At 39.6% G+C, this 21,882-nt stretch overlaps 2 protein-coding genes across 2 annotated transcripts in view; one reads left to right on the top strand and one right to left on the bottom strand.

Annotated features, from left to right (window-relative positions):
• Positions 1 to 1,150: 1,150 nt before the first annotated feature.
• Positions 1,151 to 21,706, bottom strand: CASP8AP2 (caspase 8 associated protein 2). Its single transcript, XM_056487496.1, has 10 exons — positions 21,154 to 21,706; positions 19,974 to 20,049; positions 18,790 to 18,870; positions 17,330 to 17,430; positions 16,118 to 16,192; positions 14,770 to 14,885; positions 10,491 to 12,988; positions 6,550 to 9,484; positions 5,180 to 5,279; positions 1,151 to 3,826 (listed from the first exon to the last, which is right to left on the bottom strand). Exons 2-10 carry the CDS (start codon positions 20,020 to 20,022, stop codon positions 3,770 to 3,772), a joined length of 6,012 nt encoding a protein of 2,003 aa, XP_056343471.1. The 5' UTR covers positions 20,023 to 20,049; positions 21,154 to 21,706; the 3' UTR covers positions 1,151 to 3,769.
• Positions 21,647 to 21,882, top strand: part of MDN1 (midasin AAA ATPase 1) — a 91,021-nt gene continuing 90,785 nt past the window's right edge. Inside the window, exon 1 of the mRNA XM_056487517.1 lies at positions 21,647 to 21,853. Coding sequence (XP_056343492.1) covers positions 21,752 to 21,853 — 102 coding nt within the window. The 5' untranslated portion in view covers positions 21,647 to 21,751. The remainder of the gene's footprint in view (positions 21,854 to 21,882) is intronic.

Genomic DNA, 21,882 nt, shown 5'->3' with positions numbered 1-21,882 from the left:
GGGAACTAATAGTAGTCTGCTTATAACACAGACAGCAGCATTTCCTTGTACTAATATTTTACAAATCTGACATGACAACAAAGCTAACAATGCAGGATCAAAACCACTTCAAATCACACGTGCTTTCTGCTGTCTCACCAAAACCATCACAAAAGTGGACGTGAACAATGAGCTGGACAACAGGCTGCAGCCAAAGCAATTCATGTATGGGCATAATGAAATGCAAAGATGAGTCTAAAGAATTTTAACTTTAGCCTAAATTACTAACCTTATATAGGTATACTTACTGTCTAGAAACACCTTGGCTTATTAAAAAAGTCACTTCACTTGAACTTCTTTTTCCATTTTACTACAGACAAGTATTACCATTACTACTGGTACTAACTTGCTCCAGTTACCTGGAGCAACCTCCAGCTGGTTACCTTTCACAGGAACCAGCCAGCCACCCTGAAATTTTATCCATCTTTCCTAGCAAAGCAAATTCTGCTCCTGAAATGCCTCTTGACTGATTTAATAGACTCTTCTAAGAAATCCTTAACACTGTTCCTCAGCATGCTTTATTACTGCTGCCTCTCTTCATGAAGACAAATTGCCAAGGATTATTCTGCATCTGGTTTTAGAGTGAATAAAATTAGAGGAAAGCCTTAATGGGAGTAGCTATGTGTTGCTGGATTGACATCTAAGAGAAGTGTCCTGAGTTATGACAACTGTTGTATGTGCACCTTAAGCTCCCAGCAGACTTTGCCTTAGAGAATCCCTAAATTCAATGCTCAGTGATTTCACTATCATGCACATCTCCATAAACCCCACTCTCTGAATTTAAACGCTGGAAAATTTTTGAGTACTCACATCCAATAAATAGAATCCTGAGAAAATATGTGTGTTGGATAGAAGTAGACCTATTCTTCAGTAGCAAGTTGGAGTAAGAGTCTTGAAGGGCCACCAGCTACACTCTTCCAGTGAAAGGTCTTGGACACGAGGTCTTTCTCCTTTGTAATATTCCACTCAACACTAACCCTATGTTTCCAGAAAAAAAGATTAAAGTTGAAGGTCCTGTTTCATAAGTGGCTTAAGGGTTTTATGCAATTTGTGAAACTCTCCAATTTCCAGTCACATTCACTAAGAAATAAGCAGTATATACTCAGAGCAGTAATTAAAACAGCCGACAACTTCCATGTTTATTGGTCAGAACATCAACATAGTTACTCACTTATACAAACCAAGAGAAGTAAATTTTAATGCTGCTTCACATCATGTGTAGTTGTCAAGCCATTAACCAACAGTTCTAAAAAATATTTTGATTTACCTGAGGTTTCACAAAGAAGACTGTAGGAATTACATACAGTACATTTGGCATATACGTATCAAAACTTTTGTTGGAGAAATAAATTACAAACAATGGTACAAAACCACTCCAAGCCAACCTTTGTTCAACAAGAACATGTGTGTGAGTCTTACAGTTTTATTTTTTTGTATTGCTCTTACAGTAAGCAAACTATTTAGTTTATACAAAATAAACCTGTAGTTTTATATAGTTAGAAAAATCATCTTTGGCTAAACAAAGCTCCTTCTATTTTTATACATATATTTATATATATATACAAACATTAGATATTTTACATGACCACATGGGAACCTGTACACATAGATACAATAGAGAGAACATTAACCAAGTTTCATACTTTACAAAAAAGGAATCCAAGTCAGATTCAAAACAGTCAAACCCTGCCCCATCACCTATACAGATATGAAAATAAGTAAACACAGATAAGGAATAAACAACTTTGTAATAAAATACTGCCTGCTTTTTTTGACACAGAGAGGAAGCACTTAAGTGGAGAGAAGTGACTTCCCTCAGTGCCTTCAGTACTGTGCACATGTTGATCTATAAGGATATGCTTAAAAGAATACTCTTAGGGGAGTCTGATTTTTCCACACACATCAACACTTCTCTGCAAACAGACTATTCTGAAAACAGTTTCAGTTAGATTTAAATCTCCAAGAAATTAAAATTAACAATTGTCACAAATGTTTGTTAAGAACAAGCACGGGTTGGTGCACCAATCCCCCACTGAAATTCCCAGGCACTGCCAGCATAGCATGAAAGGTGAGACTTGATCATTAAAAGCAAACATTTAGAAGCAAGCAGGAAAGATGGAAGACTGCCAGAACTGACATCATCACCCACTCAAGTCATGGTTCCTTGTAACAGTTTCCAGAGCACTGCCTAAAACAAGGACAATGCACTTTTTGGCAGCATGACAATCCATCCCATAGGTCACGTGTACGATATTCCAAAGGGGTCAGTGACAACATCACTGACAAATTATCTGATGGTTTATTAGAAAGAGAAATCTGTCCCCTTAGTTGAAGAGGGAACAAAAAACATGCTGACATTGAAGAAATGGCCACTGGAGTCTGAAAAAGAGCCAATTCAATCCAAGTTGAAAGGCAATGCACTTAGGTGAGGGCTATTAAATTAAGCCTAACTGAACTCAGCAGACGCTCTGACTGAATAAAGACTACAGCAATTTCTATCCTCCATAGAGAACAGAACCTCAAAAATCAATTAATTCATTAACGAAAACCCCTTGCAACTTCCAGGGATGTTTCTCAGAGAGAAGAAAAAACAAAACCTTTTTAGAAATTTGAGATAAACAGCAATATGTACGAGATATGTGTGTAAATATATATATGCACACACACACTCTTTAGGTATGTTCTAGTAAAACTGGAAACAGTTATAACAGATTTTTTAAAATAGAACATAATGAATTTCTAATGTACTAAACAATTTGTAAAGATAGATGCAATTGCTGTCAAAACATGCCAAGTTGACAAGCTTTTGAAAACTGCCTGTTTTTACAGAAGTTTTCCTTCTGGTTAGTAACTACAAAGTCACATTTTATGAAACGGTAAAGGTCTGTTTCTAAATCAATTTTTAAAAGAAAAATCACTTCTCAATATTTAATTTTTTCATAAAACAAAATGTTTATTATGTTGAAGACCTAAATGAAGTACCTTTTTCAGATGTAATTTGGAACAAAAAAGCCATAATGGCCCTTGCAGAGTAGTGTTCATGTAAAGTAACATTTATGCTACTCAGCACACTGACTAGTCTGGAAACAGATATTGTTAGATTTACATCTCTAGTAAGTAAACAATTGTCACAAATGTTTGTTAAGAACAAGCCACAAGATCCACCTATTCCTGAGCAACAGAATTAAATTATTAGATAAGCAACTTTTGGAATCATTGCTACCATTGCCCTGCCTTATTTTAAAAGAAAAAGGCCTCACTTCTTAAAATATGTTCCACAGTCACCAAGCTGACCTACCTGTCATTTTCCAGGATTATGTACCAACTGGATTTCAAAGCACTCTTACTTTTTAAGGTCACAGTTCACCAGCAAAAACAGAACTTCCAACAAGTGAAGCAAGAGCCACCACTCCCACTCTTGCTCATCTCACAGAACACCTTTAACCAAGGGGAGATGACACCCTTGAAATGGTAGTGCCCCATGTGCAGTGTCAAAGCCCTTTCTTTTCTGGCCACTTGGCTTGTGAAGTTCCCTCTGTAGTACTCTGTTAAAGAAGTTCAGAGGAAACTCAGACAAGTAAATAACAGTGCACTGGATTTACCAAATCCAGTATTCTGACTTAGATACTTCCCATAATCCCAGCATATGAATGCAGTGGCTGCAGTCCATCCCTGCAGGTAACAGCTAAACCCTGTAACCATGAAGTAACTCGGTCTGAGTCTTCTGAGTCTACCTGCACTTGGACTTCTTGAACAGCTTCATTAACTGCTTGAATCTTTCTGAAACCTAATAGAAGTCATAAAAAAAAAAAAAAAAAAAAAAAAGAGAAGAAACACATCATTAAGGCCCCCAAGTTCCATACCTACCAAGACAGAAGATTTATCTGACATCAAGTTTTTTTACGGCCACTACTATTTGCTTCCAAGAAATTTTAGTAGGAGAATTTTAGGAGCACCATTAACAGATTAACTGGAACTAGGAAGTCTTCCTACTATACCTTTCACATTTGAAATAGCTTCCAGGTTAATCAAAGACAGCTAGAAGACAACACAGGTTTAAAACAAGTTTCCCTACAAGGAAGAAAAAATGAAGGCTTTAAAGCTAATTAGCCTTTAATTTGCCTCACAAAACCATTAATAAGATACAAATATAAAGACCAAAGCTTATTTTGTACTCCACAAAAAGCACCATTTATAGGTTATTTTCTACCCTCTTGTACAATTGTTGCTTCAGGTGGTTTTTGCTCATCATGGAGTAATCTGCCTGCCAGGAGTTTTATGTATATCAGTTTAACTGTATATCAGAGTAAAAAATCTTTTTGCTGAACGTAGCTAGAGCTGACATAGTGACCTCATTCAGCTCTAAGCTAGTAGTTTTTATTGCTCTATACATATTGCTATAGCATATTGATGATACGCCAAACTAACTGGGAAGAAAGGCATAAAAGGCTAATACTGTTTTATCCAACCAATCATCCAACAGCTTCTAAACCCCACAAAAACTCTACAACCATACAACACAACATCCTAAAAACCAAATCCCAATCATGCAGCATTTCCTAACAGAGTCAAACATGTTTCTCTCTTTCTAGACTTGCAGATTAAGAGAGCAATTTAACTCAAGTTATATGCAAACCTCTGGGAATATTCTACATTAATTTGGTATCTGTGTCTTTTGAAACCTTTATATTACAAAGTGAAAGGAAAAAAGAAAACCACCTTCATTAAAAAAGTCCTTTCTGCATAATCATGATACTTTTTCTCAGCTCTAAATTGAATCTTTTTCTAATTTAAAGGTGTGCAAAGGCTTCAGGCCTCTCAAAATTGCCTTTCTTTATCTAAGTGCCGATCCAACAACAGAATAATCCTGTTGTACCTGGATTATGAATGAGTGGAGCAGTTCCAATGTACCAATCAAAGAGGTACTGAGGAAACTCCATTATACCCCTTTACTTACTTGTATTTTTAAGAAGCAACAACTGGCAATCCAAGATTCTTTTTTTCTTCAGGAATCCCCCAAAAAAAGACATCAGGAAGAGAAAACTACAGATCTGCAGAAGATCCTCAAAGATTTTGTTCAACTGCAATTGCAAATGTAGGAATATTGCTAGTAGTATATATAAGAATGATCATCACCTACCTGACTTGGGCTTTTGTTCAGCCTAGTGGCCAAGGAAACAAAGGTTTTGCTTGATGGTCCTTTTCTCTGACATTCCAGTAAAATTTCTCGGTCATCATTTCTACAGCAAAAATGCATTTAAAAAATATTAATACATATAGTTGTGTACATGCACACAAACAAAGTAATACATACAGGCATCAGTAAAATCTGGAATATTTCCAAATGACAGAACATGAGTTCAAACAGCAGCAACAAATCTGTGGAGGATCCTTTCTTCTATCAGCACAGAATAATAGAGTCAGTACAAACAAGTGGTAGTGGAGATTATGTTCCCCTGCTAGGATGGGCAGGACTGTTAGAAAAGAGCTAGCCCCAAACCAAAGTCAAAGAGTTTTAAGTTTCTAAACCAGATAGTTAAACTTGAATTGAAAGGAACTCAAATTCAACAGGGGTCAGTAGATCAGTTTGCACAGCTGAACAGCAGCTTTCACCTAAGGCTCACTGATGTTCAAAGATAAATCAGAGAGGTGTTTGACTTCTCTCAAATAAAGTCATATTCTTACAGAAAACTCTGAGTCTCTTTCTACCTCACTGGTTTGCACACTAATAAAAACCACATTAGCTTCTGCTGCCTTTTTTCCGTGAAGGAACTGATTTTCTTTTAAAATGCTAACTAGAAACTTACTTTATATTTGAACTATAGTTTAGAAAAGTCTATCCTGAAAATCTTACAAGCCCTTTTAGGAAGTGTTGATTGCATCAATTATAGCAAGAACAGGAAAATCTGCCAACTATTCTAAAAAGTAACATATAACAAGAATTTTGCATGTATTACTGACATACACAGCCATCTCATTTGTAATCCACATCTAGCAAATTGGAGTATATTTAATTGAATGGCTGATCGGTACATTTCCACAGATTGAGCAGCTCAGACCCAAAAATGGAAAACTGCTCAGTGTCATGCCTTCCCTCACGGGTGAAACCTTTAGCTGCTCTTCACCAGTCACCAAGGCCTTGTAGGAACATCAAGGACCTCCATCCCTTACAAGTCTGGCTGGCATTTTTGGGGAGAAAAAATAAACCAGGCAGAGGAAATAATAAGAACATACAGTGCATTACAGTAGGTATTGTTACCTCAGCACATAAGCTTTCAAAAAAAAGCCAAGGGGACTCTTGCTTTGGAAGATGTGGATAAGCAATGGACATCAATCTCCCAGAGCAATCCTGCATTGGTAAAAGGAGGCTCCCATTCCCTTTTAGAGAAGGATGTAGAACTACCAAATAACTTTGGTCATTGACTAAATACCCTTTTCTTCCCTCTCTTCAGTGTTTCATGTATTTTGAGAAAATCCTAAAGCAATCAAGCAGATCAAATCAGAAATTACCTTGTCCAGGAAACTACTACTTCTCCCTTCTTTTTAATGATGTTTTTGGCATAGAGGCTAGGTGATGACTGAGATGAAGCCAAGGGAGAAGAATCTTTATTCTGCTGTAGCTCATTCTTCTTACTGGAACATTCCTTGGATGAAGAATTTCTATCTTCAGACCTGATATTACTTTCATCACTCCTCTCACCTACTGATTCAGTTCCTTTTCGTTGCCTTTTTGAGTCGGAATTCTCTTTGACAGTCTCTTTTTTCCTCTTTTTATTAGTTTTATCATCTATACTTATCTGACACCCTCCATTAGTCTTTGAACTGGGTTTTGTTTCAAGATCACATTCACCTGCTACAGTCTCATAAGAATGCTCTTCCATTAGGTCTATAGATGGATCAACGCACTTTTCCAGTTCTTCCTTTTTATCACTGACTTCTGAGTTTACCATTGAAGTTTCCTGAGTCCCATTATCTGCTCCGGATTCCACTGCATGACATGAAGTTCCACTAACAATACTATCTGTTTTGCATGACTTCATACTGCATCCAGCTGGAAAAGAAGCTTGAGATCTAACATGCATTTCACTTATGTTTTCAGATATTTGCAATTTCTGTGCCTCAGATTGCTCAGAGCCTTTATCTGGGCTTTCAGTGTCGTGGCGCTCTTTGTCTGGAGATTTTCTACAGGCTACAAGCAAGTCAGTAGTTTCTTCATTTTCAATATTGTGTGACTCCTTCAGAGGCTGAGTTAAGGCGGGATTTTGTTCTTGTTCAGTGCTGACATGAGGCAAGTGATCCATCTTAACCAGATCTGGTTGGACTGTTTCTTTCACAGTGGCACTCTGGCTGTCCTTTTCTTTTCCCCCAGTTGTCACTTCTCCTTTTCCAACCTTGGCTGCGGATGCCTGTGCCTCCTTCACTGGAGCTGTCTGATCAGATGCTGGTGAGGCAGATGGCACTGCCCGCCGAATCTTTACAATAAAATGATCATTGGATTTCTCCATGATCACTGCTTGCATTGGTAGGCTGGGGCGACACTGAAAACCAGGAGCAACAGAACGACTTGTCCATGATGATGAGCAGCTTGATTTACTGCTAGAGTTATCAGATTCTAAAGCCAAATGAATGTCTTGTTCAGTGGCATCCTCCTCTCCAAGAAGTGCATCTTCACTGTAGTGTGCACTAACAACACCCTCCGGAGCTGAGCTAGAATTATTCTCAGGTTTTAGGAAGCTGAGGTGAGCATCTGATTTCAAAGGTGATGGAATTGTTAAAGAAACAGCCAAATCTTCAAGGAGGATAGAAGAAATACATGATTTATTCTTCTGTAAACTGCATTCATCATTGCAGGAAGCTGAGTTTGAGTTTGTGGAAACCTCAAACATACAGCTCTCATCCAGCACATCTGGATCAACAGGCATCTGAGGCCTAGATGCTAATGAGGGAGCTCTTACGGGTGAAACAATAGTCCAACTAATATCCTCTTCCAGTTTACAATCTATGCATGTCTCCTTTGGAGCGATGTCTTGCTCCAGTTCAACAGCATTATCTCTGCATTTATGACTGTCTAAGAACTGTTTTTCTGGAGTCCTGAACTCACACTCATTTCTGTTGATATTGCCACCATTTTTTTCCAAGAGATCAGAACCTTGCAATAAGCTTTTGAAAATTTCACCCATTTGAGCATCACTTACCAGATTAAATGTAAGACTGGATGCTTGTTGTTCTGTGAGAAGCTCGTAACTAAGATCAGACTTGTTAGCGTCTCTGGACTGCTGGAGTCCTTCCTTGTCATATTTAACACCCTTCAGTGGAGTAAGAGTGTTTTGTAAATTATTCTCTTTAGAGAGATGAACTTTTGGTTGGGAATTTCTTGTGTTATCAATGGAATTAAGACATTTTGTAAAGGCAGTTTTTGGTGCACCTGTCTTATTTTTCTCATGGTGACACTTAGATTGTTGATAATCCACGGTTTGCTTTGAAGTATATTCTTCAGGCTTTTGAGAACCATCTTTCAGGGACTTTTTTCTAGATCTCTGCACATCATTCTTATGATTGATTTTGTGGTTTTGCTTTCCGGCCGCTTCAAACTTTCCTTCCTCAGCCTCATTTCCCACATCACATAGCTTTATTATAATTGTCCTTATCTTTTCAAATAAGTAATCAAGCTGTTCATCTACAAATTTCCACAGCTGTTTTTTCATATCTGATACTTGCTGGTCAAAAAGACGGTCCACTATTGCATTCTTTTTAACTTGTTTAAGTTTTGACTCTATAATATCACAGATATTAAGTTTTAATGTATCACCTAATGCACACATCTTGGAAAAGTTTAAGTATCTTATTAATGCCGTAAAATTTATGATCCCAGATTCTATAATTCTGTGAAAATGCTGAACTGGGAAGCGTACTTTGAACTTCATGTAACTTTTCCTCATCTGTTTTCGTATAGCTCTGAGCATCTGCATGATTTCTTGTATATTAGAAGGTTCAACAATAACATGAACTATTTTTTCAAGACAAGCAATGCTCACAGTTTTCTTTTTCTTTATACTCTTTGAAGATCTGAAGGTCTGATTTTTATGCCTCTCTCTGTTCTTTTGTGCACTTACTTGCGGAGAAACAAATTTTCCATTATCTTCATTGCTGTGCACAGTTTTGCTACTTTGATTCTGTGGGCTGCTGGTCAAATTTCGTGTCTCAGAAGAAGCTTTTGGTCTTGACTTTTTTGTATTTTCAGAGACTCTCTCTGGTTTAGATTTTTCTTTATCTTCATCATTACTTACTATTTCACCCTCCTCTATTTCATCTGAAGAGATACTTAGCCGAGACTCGATCTCTAAGTGTTCATCAGACATGCTAACTGGCTTTTGATTTTCTTTGTTTACCTCCTTTGATAAGTTCTTTGAGGGACAGATGACAACAGTCGTTTCAGGAATCAAATCTATAAAAAGAAAACAGTTTGCTAATAACATTAAGAATGCAATTTTAAACAAGTATTTTCAGAAAAACCTGCAAGATTCTCTTCTGTAAACTGATTACTCAGAACTATTTGAATTCAGAAGCATGAGCTGTAACAAGTTTGGATGGTTTGCTTCCACAGCTGCTAGTTTAATATATTTCTTTAAAAGCTTTAAAAGACAAATTGAGCCTTCTTTTGAGCAAATTTTGATCTTTAAGGGGCTTCAACATTTCACCAAACACATGTGAACTATCTTACAAATATATACACATCAACTGGGAGGAGAAAAAATATAGCAGTTTTCATCTATTTCAAATTTCTTTGCATTTACTTTAACAAGTTTTCTGGTTACTGCACCAACTAAATTGTAACTGTCACGGGAACTAACATTTACATACAATAGGCGGCTTTTCTTTTAACAATTTCAAAACTAAAACAAATTGAGAACAATTGACCCATTAATGTTTTAATAATCCCATACAGTTACACTCTGAAACATTAAAAAAACAGATTCCAATGTTTTCTAGTATGAAATCTAAACTTCCAAGAATTTTTGTTTGTTTTAGTTGCAGCAAGACATTACAAGAAAGACTTAAATTCATAAATACTTGAAAGAATATGATCCTACGTAACTTTTGCTTCCACAATTTCAGAGAAAAACCTAGAGATCTATGCAAAACTAGCCACAATTGAGAAATGTGTATGTATTTTTTTTAGTAAATTAATACAAAACTCTTATTTCAACCAGTCTTCTGTCAGTACTGACCAACTTCAATTTTTGGAGCACTAATATTCAAGTAATTAGAATCTTGGCTGCAACATTAAATGCTTCCACTGCTAACAGAAAGGCCCACTGAGACATAGACAGCTTAAGAAGACACAATTTGTATTTTTCTGAAAGCAGTTAAAAGAAGTAATTTCTGCTCTCCATGAGTGGATCTTTTAAGTTTTATGTATAAAATAAATCCGAATATAAATATACAAATACCTTTGTTGTAAGTCTTCACGAGGCCTTTACAGGGACTTTCCATCTTCAGTGCTTTGGCCGACGGACGCACTGGGCTGGTCAGTGGGCTGATTGCCTTTGGAATATATCTCAAGTGATTGAGATCAATGCTCAGTATTGAGCTGTCATCATCAACAGAAACTGGGTTTCTTTCTCTCTCTCTAGTTATAGGACACATCTCACCACTGAGAGAAGATGCTGTTGCAGTACTGTTATCAGTTAGGTCTGGCCCCAGACCACAAGTATTCTGGTCAACTAGTGGTTGACCCTTATCACTTATCACAATTCTGTCCAGTAAACGAGATGTACTGGTATGAACTTCACAGATACTCTTTTCCTCAATGGGACAGTCAACATTTTCTGCAGCCAGGTGATTATCATCCCTAACAACTTCCATTAAAGAGTCTGGTTTTGTTTCACTGCTATCCTCTGCAATATCAGAGGACTTCAGGTCATCAGAACTTCTGGCTTCTGAGTCATCTAAAACAACATTTTGAGAGCCACACTGATCTGCAGAGTTTTCTGTGTCAGCAGCCAGCCATATTTTATCTTCCTCTTTCTTCTCTGCTGCTGACTCTGGAAGGTCTCCCATACTTGCACTTGCAGGTTCAGGTTGTGCCACTTCTGCTGCTGGTACATAATCATCCTGCCTCTCACCCTCTGTCACAGGCAGCTCTTCACACTCTGCCATACTGCCTGCCACCTCCAGGGCCAAAGATTCAGGGTGGTTCAAACCTGCCATTGCTGTTGTTTTTACTGAGTCATCCAATTCAATCAGATCACAAGCCTCTGCCACTTCTGATAGCGCTTCAGCCTCCATCTCATCAAGAACCAGCACCTCTGCAGCTTCTGGCGAGGCTTGGGGCTGTACCTGAGCCCCTTCTGCTTCTGGTGAGGTTCCTGAGCTTGATTCATCAGCTGTGACTGCTGGCAACACTTCAGACTGTGCTGGATCTGCTGCTGCTACTTTCAAGGCTTCACTCTCAGAACTGACAGAAACAGGCAGTGCTGATTCCATGTTGCTTTGAGCTGCAGAGTCCAGAACTTGTAGTGTTGAATGACTGTGCTCTGTGTGACCACAGTCTACAGGCTGGGCAGAATCCAAGAGCTCTGCTTGAAGTGTGAGCTCTGTACCTCCCTCATCAGTGGCCTTCTGGGAAGGTGTTTTAAGTCCATCAACTGCAGAGAGACATTGTTTCTTATTAGGAGAAAGAGTTAAATTCAGCTTTTCCATAAAGCTAAGTTTTAAGTCTTTGCTTTTTGGCCCAGTGCGATTACCTTTAGTTTTGGGTACCTTATCTTTTAAGCTATCTGCTACTCTGGATGTTTCTTCTAGCTTAGAGGATTTGTTTCTCTCACTTTTTGTAACATGTGTACCTTTCTTGGAGTCTTTTACAGATTGATGAAAAAATTCTTTTGCAACCTTTTTTTCATTTCTAAAATGTCTATTTTCATCCTGATCCTCTCTTTCCCTTTTCCTTTTTTCTTCAGTTCTGTGTCTGTCTGATTTGGAATGTGCTGTTTCCCATTCATGTCTACTACTACTTTCCTTCAAGCGTGCATGTTTATGCTCTCTGCTGCTGGAATTAAAAGGTGAAGTCCTTCCTTCTCGAGAGGAATGATCATCTGCTCCTCTGTCTCTCTTGCTGTCAATGTGCTTTACTTTTCTAGAATCTTCCACACGACATTTACGTGATTCATGAAGACTCTTTGAATGTTCATTCTTGGAGTGTGGACTGCTTCCCCTACCAGGCCTCCTTGGTTGCTCTTGCAGCTTCTCATTCGGTTTATTTTTTGGGCCAGCATGCTTTTCACCTTTATCATGTGCTTTAATGTCCTTTTTAAATACATTTTGTAATCTCTCATCACCATACAATTCACCTCTTGTTTGAAATCTGTCTTTACCAGATGTCTGTTTCTCCCAAGAAGAAACACTCCTTTCTACTCTTCTTTCAACACTTGGACTGCATTTGAGTTTCGTGCTCTGACTTTTTTGTTGCAATTCATTTTTACCAGCCTTCTCTGAAAGAGTTTTCAGCTTCTGTTGAGGATCTGAATTCCCCTCCTCACTGTCACAATCATTTCCAGTGCTCTGATGTACTTCTCTTTTGTATTTGCTGACATTCCCCCTACTGTGCTGTTCATTACTTTTAGTTTCTTTTCTTTCCTTTCTGTTATCCTTGTTGGAGGTATGGTCATAGCTCGGTGCACACGTGTGAGTACCATCATTGCAGAGCTCTTCAGGAGGGTACCTCAGCAAAAGTGGAGTGTTCCTTTTTTCAGAGCCAGACTTCCCACTGTCCATGTTATGAGATGAGTAACTGTGGTATGCATCTTTTGAACAGTCATTTTTCATTCTATGCTCCATCTTCATATTGTCACCAAAATCTGAAGGTCTGAATTTGGAATCTTTTGTTTTATTTGATCCTGGAAGGTATGTTCTGGTGAAAATACTTCGATGGTTGGGAAATTCCGATAGCCTGTTTATAAAAAGGAAAAAGTTATGTTATTTTTAAATTTATTTAAACATAACTAAAGCTGAACTGCAATGAATCCAAGTATCTGTAAAAATTCTTAACACTTTCAATTTCAATCTGAAAAAAGGAAGGGTGATATAACAAGACATTTAACAATTTTCATCAGCACATAACAAAAGAATATAATTTATATACATATTTTCCAAAACAAATTAATCTATAGGAAAAAAAAGATTTATGGAAACAAAAAACTGTATTGAGCCTAGTTAACAATTTCAATAATTCAAATGAGAATTTCATTGTCCAGCAATAAAAAGAGCTCTCCCCAAGGGAAAAAAAAATTGCTCTTTACAGTACTAATATTTCAAATATTAATAATTTAAAATCCCATCAATAAGCAAATAAACTACATTTGGGAGTTGCTGCAAGCTCCAGAAGACAAGTAGTACATTATGATAACCACGCCTCATCAAAGCCAAATGCTACTGCTGAGAAGTCATTGTATTAAAAAAAAATTTAAAAAATCAAATTAGAAAGGGTATGCATGTGTGAATAATGTAATTGCATCCAAGCTATGTTTGTTTGGTTTTGTGGTTTTATAGTTGAGGGAGATTTTTTGAGATAAAACACAAACAATTCCTTAAGAGATACTAACTTTGAAATAATCTTTGCAGACAAATGCATTGCTTAAGAAAAGCTAATTTACTATAAACCATGAAGCAGACAAGGCATGTTTTTAAGATCTCAAAGTGCCTATTTCCCCACAATTTTCCATGACGGATGTCTCCATAATACCTAGATCAAATACCTCGTTCACAAACTTTCACCACCATCAGATGGTATTGGAATGGAGCTTGTAAAGTATATAAAGCGGTCAAATATTCAAAACAAAAAAAGTATTTTTCAAAAAATTTAATTTCAAATTCAGAATACTGCACTCATTGTGTGAAAGCTGATCAGCAGAAAGAATTACACATGTAATAAACCTCTTGACCTCCATCAGGTAATTCTCTGTATTTATCAAAGAAACCTGCTTTATAGTTTATATGCACGTAGCCTTTAGCACAGAAGCATCAAGGGAACCTTTTTTTACAATAAGCTTTGGTGCAAGAAAATATCAAAAGGTCAAAACAAAATACAAACCAATCAATGATGTGTAAGCCAAGTGACAAGGAGGTAACCTTCTGACAAGCTGGCATCCTGAATCCCAGCCCTCTGCTCTGGTTTGACATGGTTCAGAAACTTCATTGTCAGCTACTCTCCCATCCATACTTCTCTGTTTTCAACTGCTTCCAGCAACATTAGTGGTACACAGAAATAACCAAGAATTCTCTAGTTGTTATCCCTCACCACTGGAGACAAGGATTTAATATCTTGCTAGGAAAACATAATACAATATATTTCTTCTCAGTTGTTGCCTGAGAAATTCCATGGAATTCATGTCTGAGTCCATAAAACAGACAATTCAGCTTCAAAACTAGCAAGATAGTGCTTTCAAATATAGAAGATGGTTATATAATCCACAAGGAACAGTGGATTACAAACAAATTCATACAAACGGTCACACTTAGGTTCCTCCTCAGTTTCTTATCTAGAAACCAAGGACCTCTTCAGGCAAAGGAGACACGAATTTCCTCTGATCCTACTGGTTCTAAACTACACAATAATTTACTAAGTGATGATTTTTCCATTAATTTTTCTTAAAATACACACAAAAATTTCTCACAAGTGTATAAACATGATCAGACCAAAAGCATGTTTTCAGTTCTACTGTCTATTTGTACCTTTGACGCAGATGACTGATTTCTTCATCCTTACGGTTAATTTCCACTCTTGCTGTTTTGATAAGGGCTGAAATATTTTTTTTGAGAGCCTGGTTTTCATTCTGTAGGATGATATTCTATTAAAAATATATATAAAAAAGACAGCGAGAGAGAGGGAAAGAAAAAAAAAAACCAGAATTAGCTTGGGTATCCAAACATGTAATGAAAAATAGTGCAAGACAACCAGCAGAAAAATGCCCCATCACTGGCAAAATTACAGTAAAATATATATAAACTCTTTGGAAGAAATCAGAATTACTGCTGGTGGTTTTTTTTTTGGTTGTTTGTTTGTTTGTTTGCTTTTTGTTTGTTTTGGTTTTTTGTTTGTTTTTTGTTGTTGTTGTTGTTTTGGTTTTTTTTAATATTCCTCACATTTATGCTTCTGTTTGTGGTCCTGGGAATTATTTCAAACATTTCAAGCACGCAATTTAGTAAAACTGAAACATACCATAAAACAAGTGAGCTAAAACATTATAATCCATCTCTTTGCTTCACTGTTTTACTTAATTTATCATCTTCTTGGTCTATGTATCAAATGAGTGATGTAGCTCTAAAGCACTTTCAGAGATAGCAGGTGATTGTATTTCTTTCAAGTTATCAAAACCAAATTTAGGTGCTTTATAATTTAACATTTCTAGGTATGATATTCTAGAACCCTGTCAAGCCTAGAAACAGTCCCTTCTCTTCATACTGTCCTCAGCAAAGTTTGCTCAGAAAGGCAGACAAGTTTTGCAGAAAACAATACAGAAGTGTCACAGGGCAGCAGCTGCCTATGACTGCAGACCTTAGAACCTTTGGGAGTTATGTGTAATATGCTGCAGAGCACACTGCAGAATTGCCCCAAATAATCCAGATCTACAGAATGGCACAGCAAGGGAACAGAGTTCAGTTCAGACTTATCAGAATGGCACTGTGCTCAAAGCAATCTGCTTCCAGTTCTAATGACAGCTCAGGTACCTTTACAGCCCCATCCACAGTGCATTAAAAAAACAAGAATACTAGATACCTTTCTGGTTACTATTCATCTGACATGTCTACTATCTAATTAAGAAGACAGAAGACACCTTTTAACCAAATAAAGTCTTACTGCACACAACATCGTGAAACAATTTAATTTACCTACTGATGTTGTCAGTAGGCTATTCCTGCCAACCATCCTAGGCAGACCAAGCCCTAGCATCTACAGGGGTGCTTTACAAACCATCCATGCAAGGGATCAAGTCTAGAAAGCATATGAAATTGCTTTCTCAAAGCAATACTCAATTTACTTTACATGATCTTGACAATATTTCCCTTTGAACTACAATACCTGTGCTTGTATTTCTTTAAATTTCTTCATCAACTCTTTAATTTGCAGTTGACATTTTCCATATTCTGCTTGCAACTGTCAAAGAGAGAATTCATGGATATAAAAGTGGACTTAATTATACAGAAGAGTTACTTCTCTAGATCTATAGTTAGTTAACACACTAATATGTATTACAAACCTCTGTTTTTTCCCCCAAAGAAACATATGAAAGTCATACTGAAACAAAAGGCTTCAATATGCTCCAACTGGTATACAGGTCTCTAAAACACAAATACTCAGATAAGAGGAAATCTATGTGTGCTTGCTTCACAGTAATAGGCATATTATTGTGAAATTAAAGACACAATTACCAAGGAGCAGGAGTTCTGAGAGCAAAACAGATGGGGACTCTCTTGTCAGATTTTATGTAACACAAAACAGGTAAGGAAAAACACAACAAAAAGTTACTACAAACAAACTTGGACTGCAAAAAGAGACTGCAAAAGACAGGACCCTGTTCTCTGAGATCACAAAGTTAAGTAAAATAAAATTGGCATGAGCCCTTCTTTAGAGGTAGATAATGACAAAGCTTTCATGGGAGAATGGACAATTTCCATTCAGTTAGCAACTTTCAAACTTGCAAAGTGATATTTTCACCACTCAGTGGAGTTCTGGAGGGTTTGCTCCTGCTTGTTCTATAACATCTGTGGATGCCTGTCCCTTTCATGTCATTTCAGTGTGTCTTACAGGCCAGGATAGGTGATGCTACTTAACTGAGTGTTATCTTGATTTGCTAGAAGCAGTCACCTACTGCACGGCCACCTTCAGTCTCAAGGACAGAATTTAACAGCATGTAAGATAGTCATGGATTTATCTGCTTTAATCTGGTAAAACTTGTTGGGAGAAATGCCAAGACTAGCTTTGTTCAGATGCCTGACCAGATCCTTGACTACAGGGAAACCACAATACATTTTCCCATAACACAGCTCAAAAATGAGCTTCATGAAAAGAATGAGAAATGGGGACAGATCATGTCACAGAGTGACAGATTCACTTGTTCAGATGAACTTGTTGTTCTAAGACTTTATTAGCACACTCCTGTATTTACTTATTTAGAAACAGCCTACAATGTGAGCTTGCTGACAACATTTTCTGTACTTTACTTTTTACACAAAAAAACTTGGAACACCCCCCCCAAAGCAGCAGAAGTCTTTTTTCCATATTAATACATACCTCGTCATAGGATGCTTTTTTTGCACTCCCTTCCTCAATTAATATCTCATCAAATAAATTTAAGCTGCTTCTAGATGGTGTAGTATTTGGAGCAAAATTGTCTATATAAAGAAAAACAATTATATAAGGAAAAAGTTATTTTTCTCGCCATTGTGTACACTGTTCTATATTGTCTGTGCATTTTGGTTTTACTTCTTGTACTTACAAGGTAACAGTAAACAAAATAAAGAATTATTACTTGCTCATGTCATACTATGTTGCAAAATGGTACAGAGATTTCTTGAAATAGCCATCTCTAAGTGAAATGAAAGTGAAACGAAAAAACCCCAAGCAATCAAAACTAACTGAGAAGCCAACACCCAAACACAAATTATTTAACAACAGTTGCTTTTTCCTCAAATCATCCTGTTCACCAAATACACTTAACTGAAAGGGCCTGGCTTATGACACCCCTGAAATACAGATGTATTTGCAGGCAAATAAAAGAAGTCAGCTATGAAAGCTAAGCTTCTATCCTGTGAACAATACCATAATGCAAAAAAAGTATTATTAGCACAATGCAAGAGAATGCACAAATACCATCTTATCTGTACAGAGCAAAGATCTCACCAGTCCTCTCTCCTAATTTAAAAAACCAAGGTCGCTCAAAAGTGGACAATATAAAATGTTTTCATTGCATTGTTATTCTTCCTTGTGTCTTTATTGTTTAGTAAAGATTGCAACTCCATATCTGAAACGTGAACTTAAGAAATACAAAATGCAAAATGATAAAAAGACACATAAATAATTTATGTCTGCAGGATATAGTACAGTTCTTCATAAAAATTCAATGGTCTAGAGCAGTAATTTGAGGACAGAAATGATTGCTCAAATACTAGAAAGAGCATTTCATTAAACAGTACTCTGAAAAAAATGCGCTGGAGACATTTATTTCTAACCTTCAAATAAGTTGAAAGATGAAATTAATTTGCATTAGCATGTCAAATTATTTGGAAAGTAACAAGAGGTTGAAGAACGTCTTGAATTTACTGTATCACATAGAAAGTATGTCTTGGATCTCTCAGTGGGGATTTATGTGATCAGTGACTGTTGGATATCATCCTGAAGCTTACGAAAACACAAAATAAAGGTGTTTTTTTCAAGGTAAAATATCCTATTTTCAAGGCACAGGTAAAATACCTAAGGTTTCTCTGCACCCCTTTATATGCCCAAGTATCTTCAATTAGCCAATATCAGAGGAAAACTGTCTTTTATTCATTCAGGTAGTAGATTTAAGAATTCTCTGCTGTATCTATACAGCCTAATATACATGTCTTGAATTTAAACAAGTTGCTCATTGAAGCATAGGTTACACCAGCTGAAAGTAAACTTAAAACTAAATATTGTTTTACTTGAAGTCAGCCTAAGATGCAGAGACTTCATAATGTTCCAAGCCAAGCAGTGATGCACAATTAACCTACCAGAAACCGACAAACTGCTGTCCAAGCCGTCATAAATATCCACTGAGCTCTCATCTCCTTCCCTGAAGGGGGAAGCTTCAGCTAAAGCAAGGAAAAGAAAAAAAAAGAAAAAAAAAAAAAAAGTCCAAAGTAAGCATTTAGCAAACTGCAAACTCTACCTTTCCCATAAAGTATGTGTAGTTGGTAGAAAATAGTAGAAGTTACAGTACAGACCAGAAGGAGGGAACTTAATCCAGGAAATTACTGCTACTGTGGAGAAAAGATCTTTAGTCACCACGGAGCAAAGACAGTCTTGTAAGATCAGTTCATAAATACTACAAGAACAGTGCATAAAGCAAACTATATGGCAAACAGATTTTAAAAAGATAAATTGAGTAAACTTGACCTAACTTTGAAACTTTTCCAGAATACACTGAATACAAAACTTATACAACTCAAAACCAGAAGATTTGGTATGATAAAACCACTACTGTTAAAAGAAAGATTTCTTGCTAAAAGAAAGTATTTAGCAGTCTGAATCATAATACAAACAATTTGCTTTAGTATTGCCATTACTCACACACTAACTGGCTCTGTAAACGTATTTTAATCTAAATCTCCTCAGTCTCTCTTCATGCCTTTTTCAAATGCCTTTTATCACTCTTGTCTCCTCCATGTGAACCTCTCCATTTCTGCAACAAATATCATTGCTATAAAGAAAAACATCAATATCCACAGTTGTTCTGAGGCTGGGAATCTCCTAAAATGTGTGTCAAATCAACCAACTGTGGAGCTGGAAATAAAGAGTACCTAGCTTATCGGTACTGTGGCAGCTGATAGCACACTGGCTCTCATAAACAGTAAACAAAGGAGCAGTGCCCCTCACTGTTCAACTGCAAGCTTCATTAAGATACAGCTGAAGGTTAAATTATACACTGTGGAAGACAGGCGAGAGACCAGTTCTGGGCACCCCCTCAAAACATTCCAGAAATCCAAAACACAGAGGCATGGTTTTAAATACAAACTTACTAATTGGATCTGGCTTGCATGATATTGTGCCACAGCCATTTAATTACATTTGAAGCTCTTCAGTATTTGTTACAACCTCAAATTCGTTTTCTAAGTTATTTCTGGAGCTATTTATTTGCATAAAGACTGCTTGCATTAATGCCCCACAAACCAGGAAGTAATCTAACACTTCTTACCACTGTAGCGGATATCATACAGTCCCAGTCCATCCTCATCTGCTGCCATGATACAGACTCCCTATGGCTTCCCCATCTACGAGTCAAATATCAGAGCAAAGGGAACCAATTAATTGACAATTTCAGAGCAGAACACAGAACAGCAGCATCTTGAAGTATGTAATTACACCTGAGCTACCTGTGGCCCCTGCTCTTCGATAAAATCCAGCACTAGAATGCAAAAACTCCTGGATCTAGGTAAGAAAAACAGCTTTCAAGAAACAAGAAATTGTCTGTTACTTGAATAAACATCCTGAAGATCTTTTACTGCTACTTATTAAACCTATAAAGAAATTTCGATATGAAAATCAGCACTGAATTCTACGAACAGGTTATCTGAACGTGCATCTTTCCGAGCTACAGTAATCTGATTTGATAACTCCGATTCTTCCCTACTGACCATTCAAGAGCTCTGCCCCTTGCCTGACACCACCAGCCAAACCAGTACCGAGCAGAACCGGGAGCAGCTCAGGCTGGGGGGCGGGCAGCGGGCAAGGTACAGGCACCGTGCAGCGCTGAGCAGCCCCCAGCCCGTTCAGCGGCAGTTCCCCGCTCCCCAGGCCTCGCTGTCCCCGCACACGCGGGAAAGAGCTCCCGCCCGCCCCGACTGCTGCCACGGCGGAAGAGCTGGGGAGCTCTCGGGGGTCAGGGCAGGAGCGCTCCCCGCGGCGACGAGCGAGGGGCGGGCGGGTGCGCCGGGGCGCGGTGCGGTGCCGGGGCGCGGCGGGACCCGCGCAGGGCCGGGAGCACTCACCGGCCGCCGCCGCCGTGCCGCAGGCCGGGCGCGGGGGGCGGGGCCAGCGGCGCGCCAGCCAACGGCCGCGGCCGCACGGCGCATTCGCCGCCGTGACATCACACACCCCGCCCCCGGGCCCGAGCAGTTGGCGCCAAATTGAGGAGCGCGGGGCGGCCGCGCCCCGCCCCCTCCGCCGTGGCCCCGCCCCCTCGTCCCTTCCCGACCGCGGGCCCCATCCCGGCCCGGCCGCGAGCGCGGGAAATCGCGTGCTGCTCCCGGTAGGACGAGCCGGGAGTCTCCCGCCTGCTCCGGCCAGGAGCTCGCGGCAATCGCTGGTCACGTAGGCCTGTGCCGCGGCCGCTGGAGGCTGCCCGGGGCTGCGCCGCACGACACACGCGCGCTCACCTGGTTCCGTTCCCCGCTGCTGCGGCGGTGCTCCCGGGAAGCCCAAGGTTCAATCCCAGCGGTTGCTGCTGTCGGCGGTCGCGCTGCCAAACCCCTGCAGGGACATCGTTACTGCCCGACGGCCGCGCTCGGCCTCCGCGAGCTGCTGCCGCCGGGGGCGTAACGCTCCTGCCGCCCGAGCCGGGGCCACCCGCTGCCGCGTCCGTCACCGCCCGCCCTCGGCCGCCTCCCTGACCCAGATTTAAAGGGCCCGCGGGCAGGCCAGTCCTGCCGCAGCGGCGGCCGATGGCTGTCCGGGGAGCAGAGAGCGGGGGAGGCCAAGGACGCGGCAGGCGCGGCTCCAACGCCCCGAGCCCGCGGGAGAGCCTCGCTCCGCTCCCGGACGGCGCCCGCGGCAGGAGAGGGGACGGCGCGGTGCACGCCGGGAGTCGTAGTGCGGCAGAGAGAGGGAGCCTCGCGGGGGGGCGGGGCGGCGACCGCGCTTCCCGTGACGGCGGCAGAGCGGAAGTCGGTGGTGCCGCGTCCGCCGCACGTGCTGGTGCCGCCGCCCGCCGCTCGCCCTCACCGCGGGACGAGCAGCAGCAGCAGCAGCGGCAGGATGGCGGCCGACCTGCGGTTCCGCCTGGCCGAGCCGCTGCGGCTGGTGGCGCGCAGGAACGAGAAGAGCGGCGTGGAGCTCAGCAGGTTCCTGGCGAAGCAGGTGAGGAGCGGACGGTGCGGCCCTCGCTG

Source organism: Oenanthe melanoleuca, chromosome 3 (genome assembly GCF_029582105.1).
Source record: "Oenanthe melanoleuca isolate GR-GAL-2019-014 chromosome 3, OMel1.0, whole genome shotgun sequence".
Classification (NCBI taxonomy): domain Eukaryota; kingdom Metazoa; phylum Chordata; class Aves; order Passeriformes; family Muscicapidae; genus Oenanthe; species Oenanthe melanoleuca.
Note: the sequence above shows the minus strand (reverse complement) of the source record. Positions and strands in the feature narration are given on the sequence as shown.

Bases quoted from the DNA above. Each gene is read 5' to 3' on its own strand.
- CASP8AP2 (XM_056487496.1), bottom strand. From the start codon at position 20,022: ATGGCAGCAGATGAGGATGGACTGGGACTGTATGATATCCGCTACAGT. The intron at 12,989-14,769 runs GTACAAATAGAC...TTTTATAAACAG, and splicing joins ATCAGTCATCTGCGTCAAAG to GCTATCGGAATTTCCCAACC. The intron at 9,485-10,490 runs GTATTTGTATAT...TTCTTTTTATAG, and splicing joins CGTGAAGACTTACAACAAAG to ATTTGATTCCTGAAACGACT.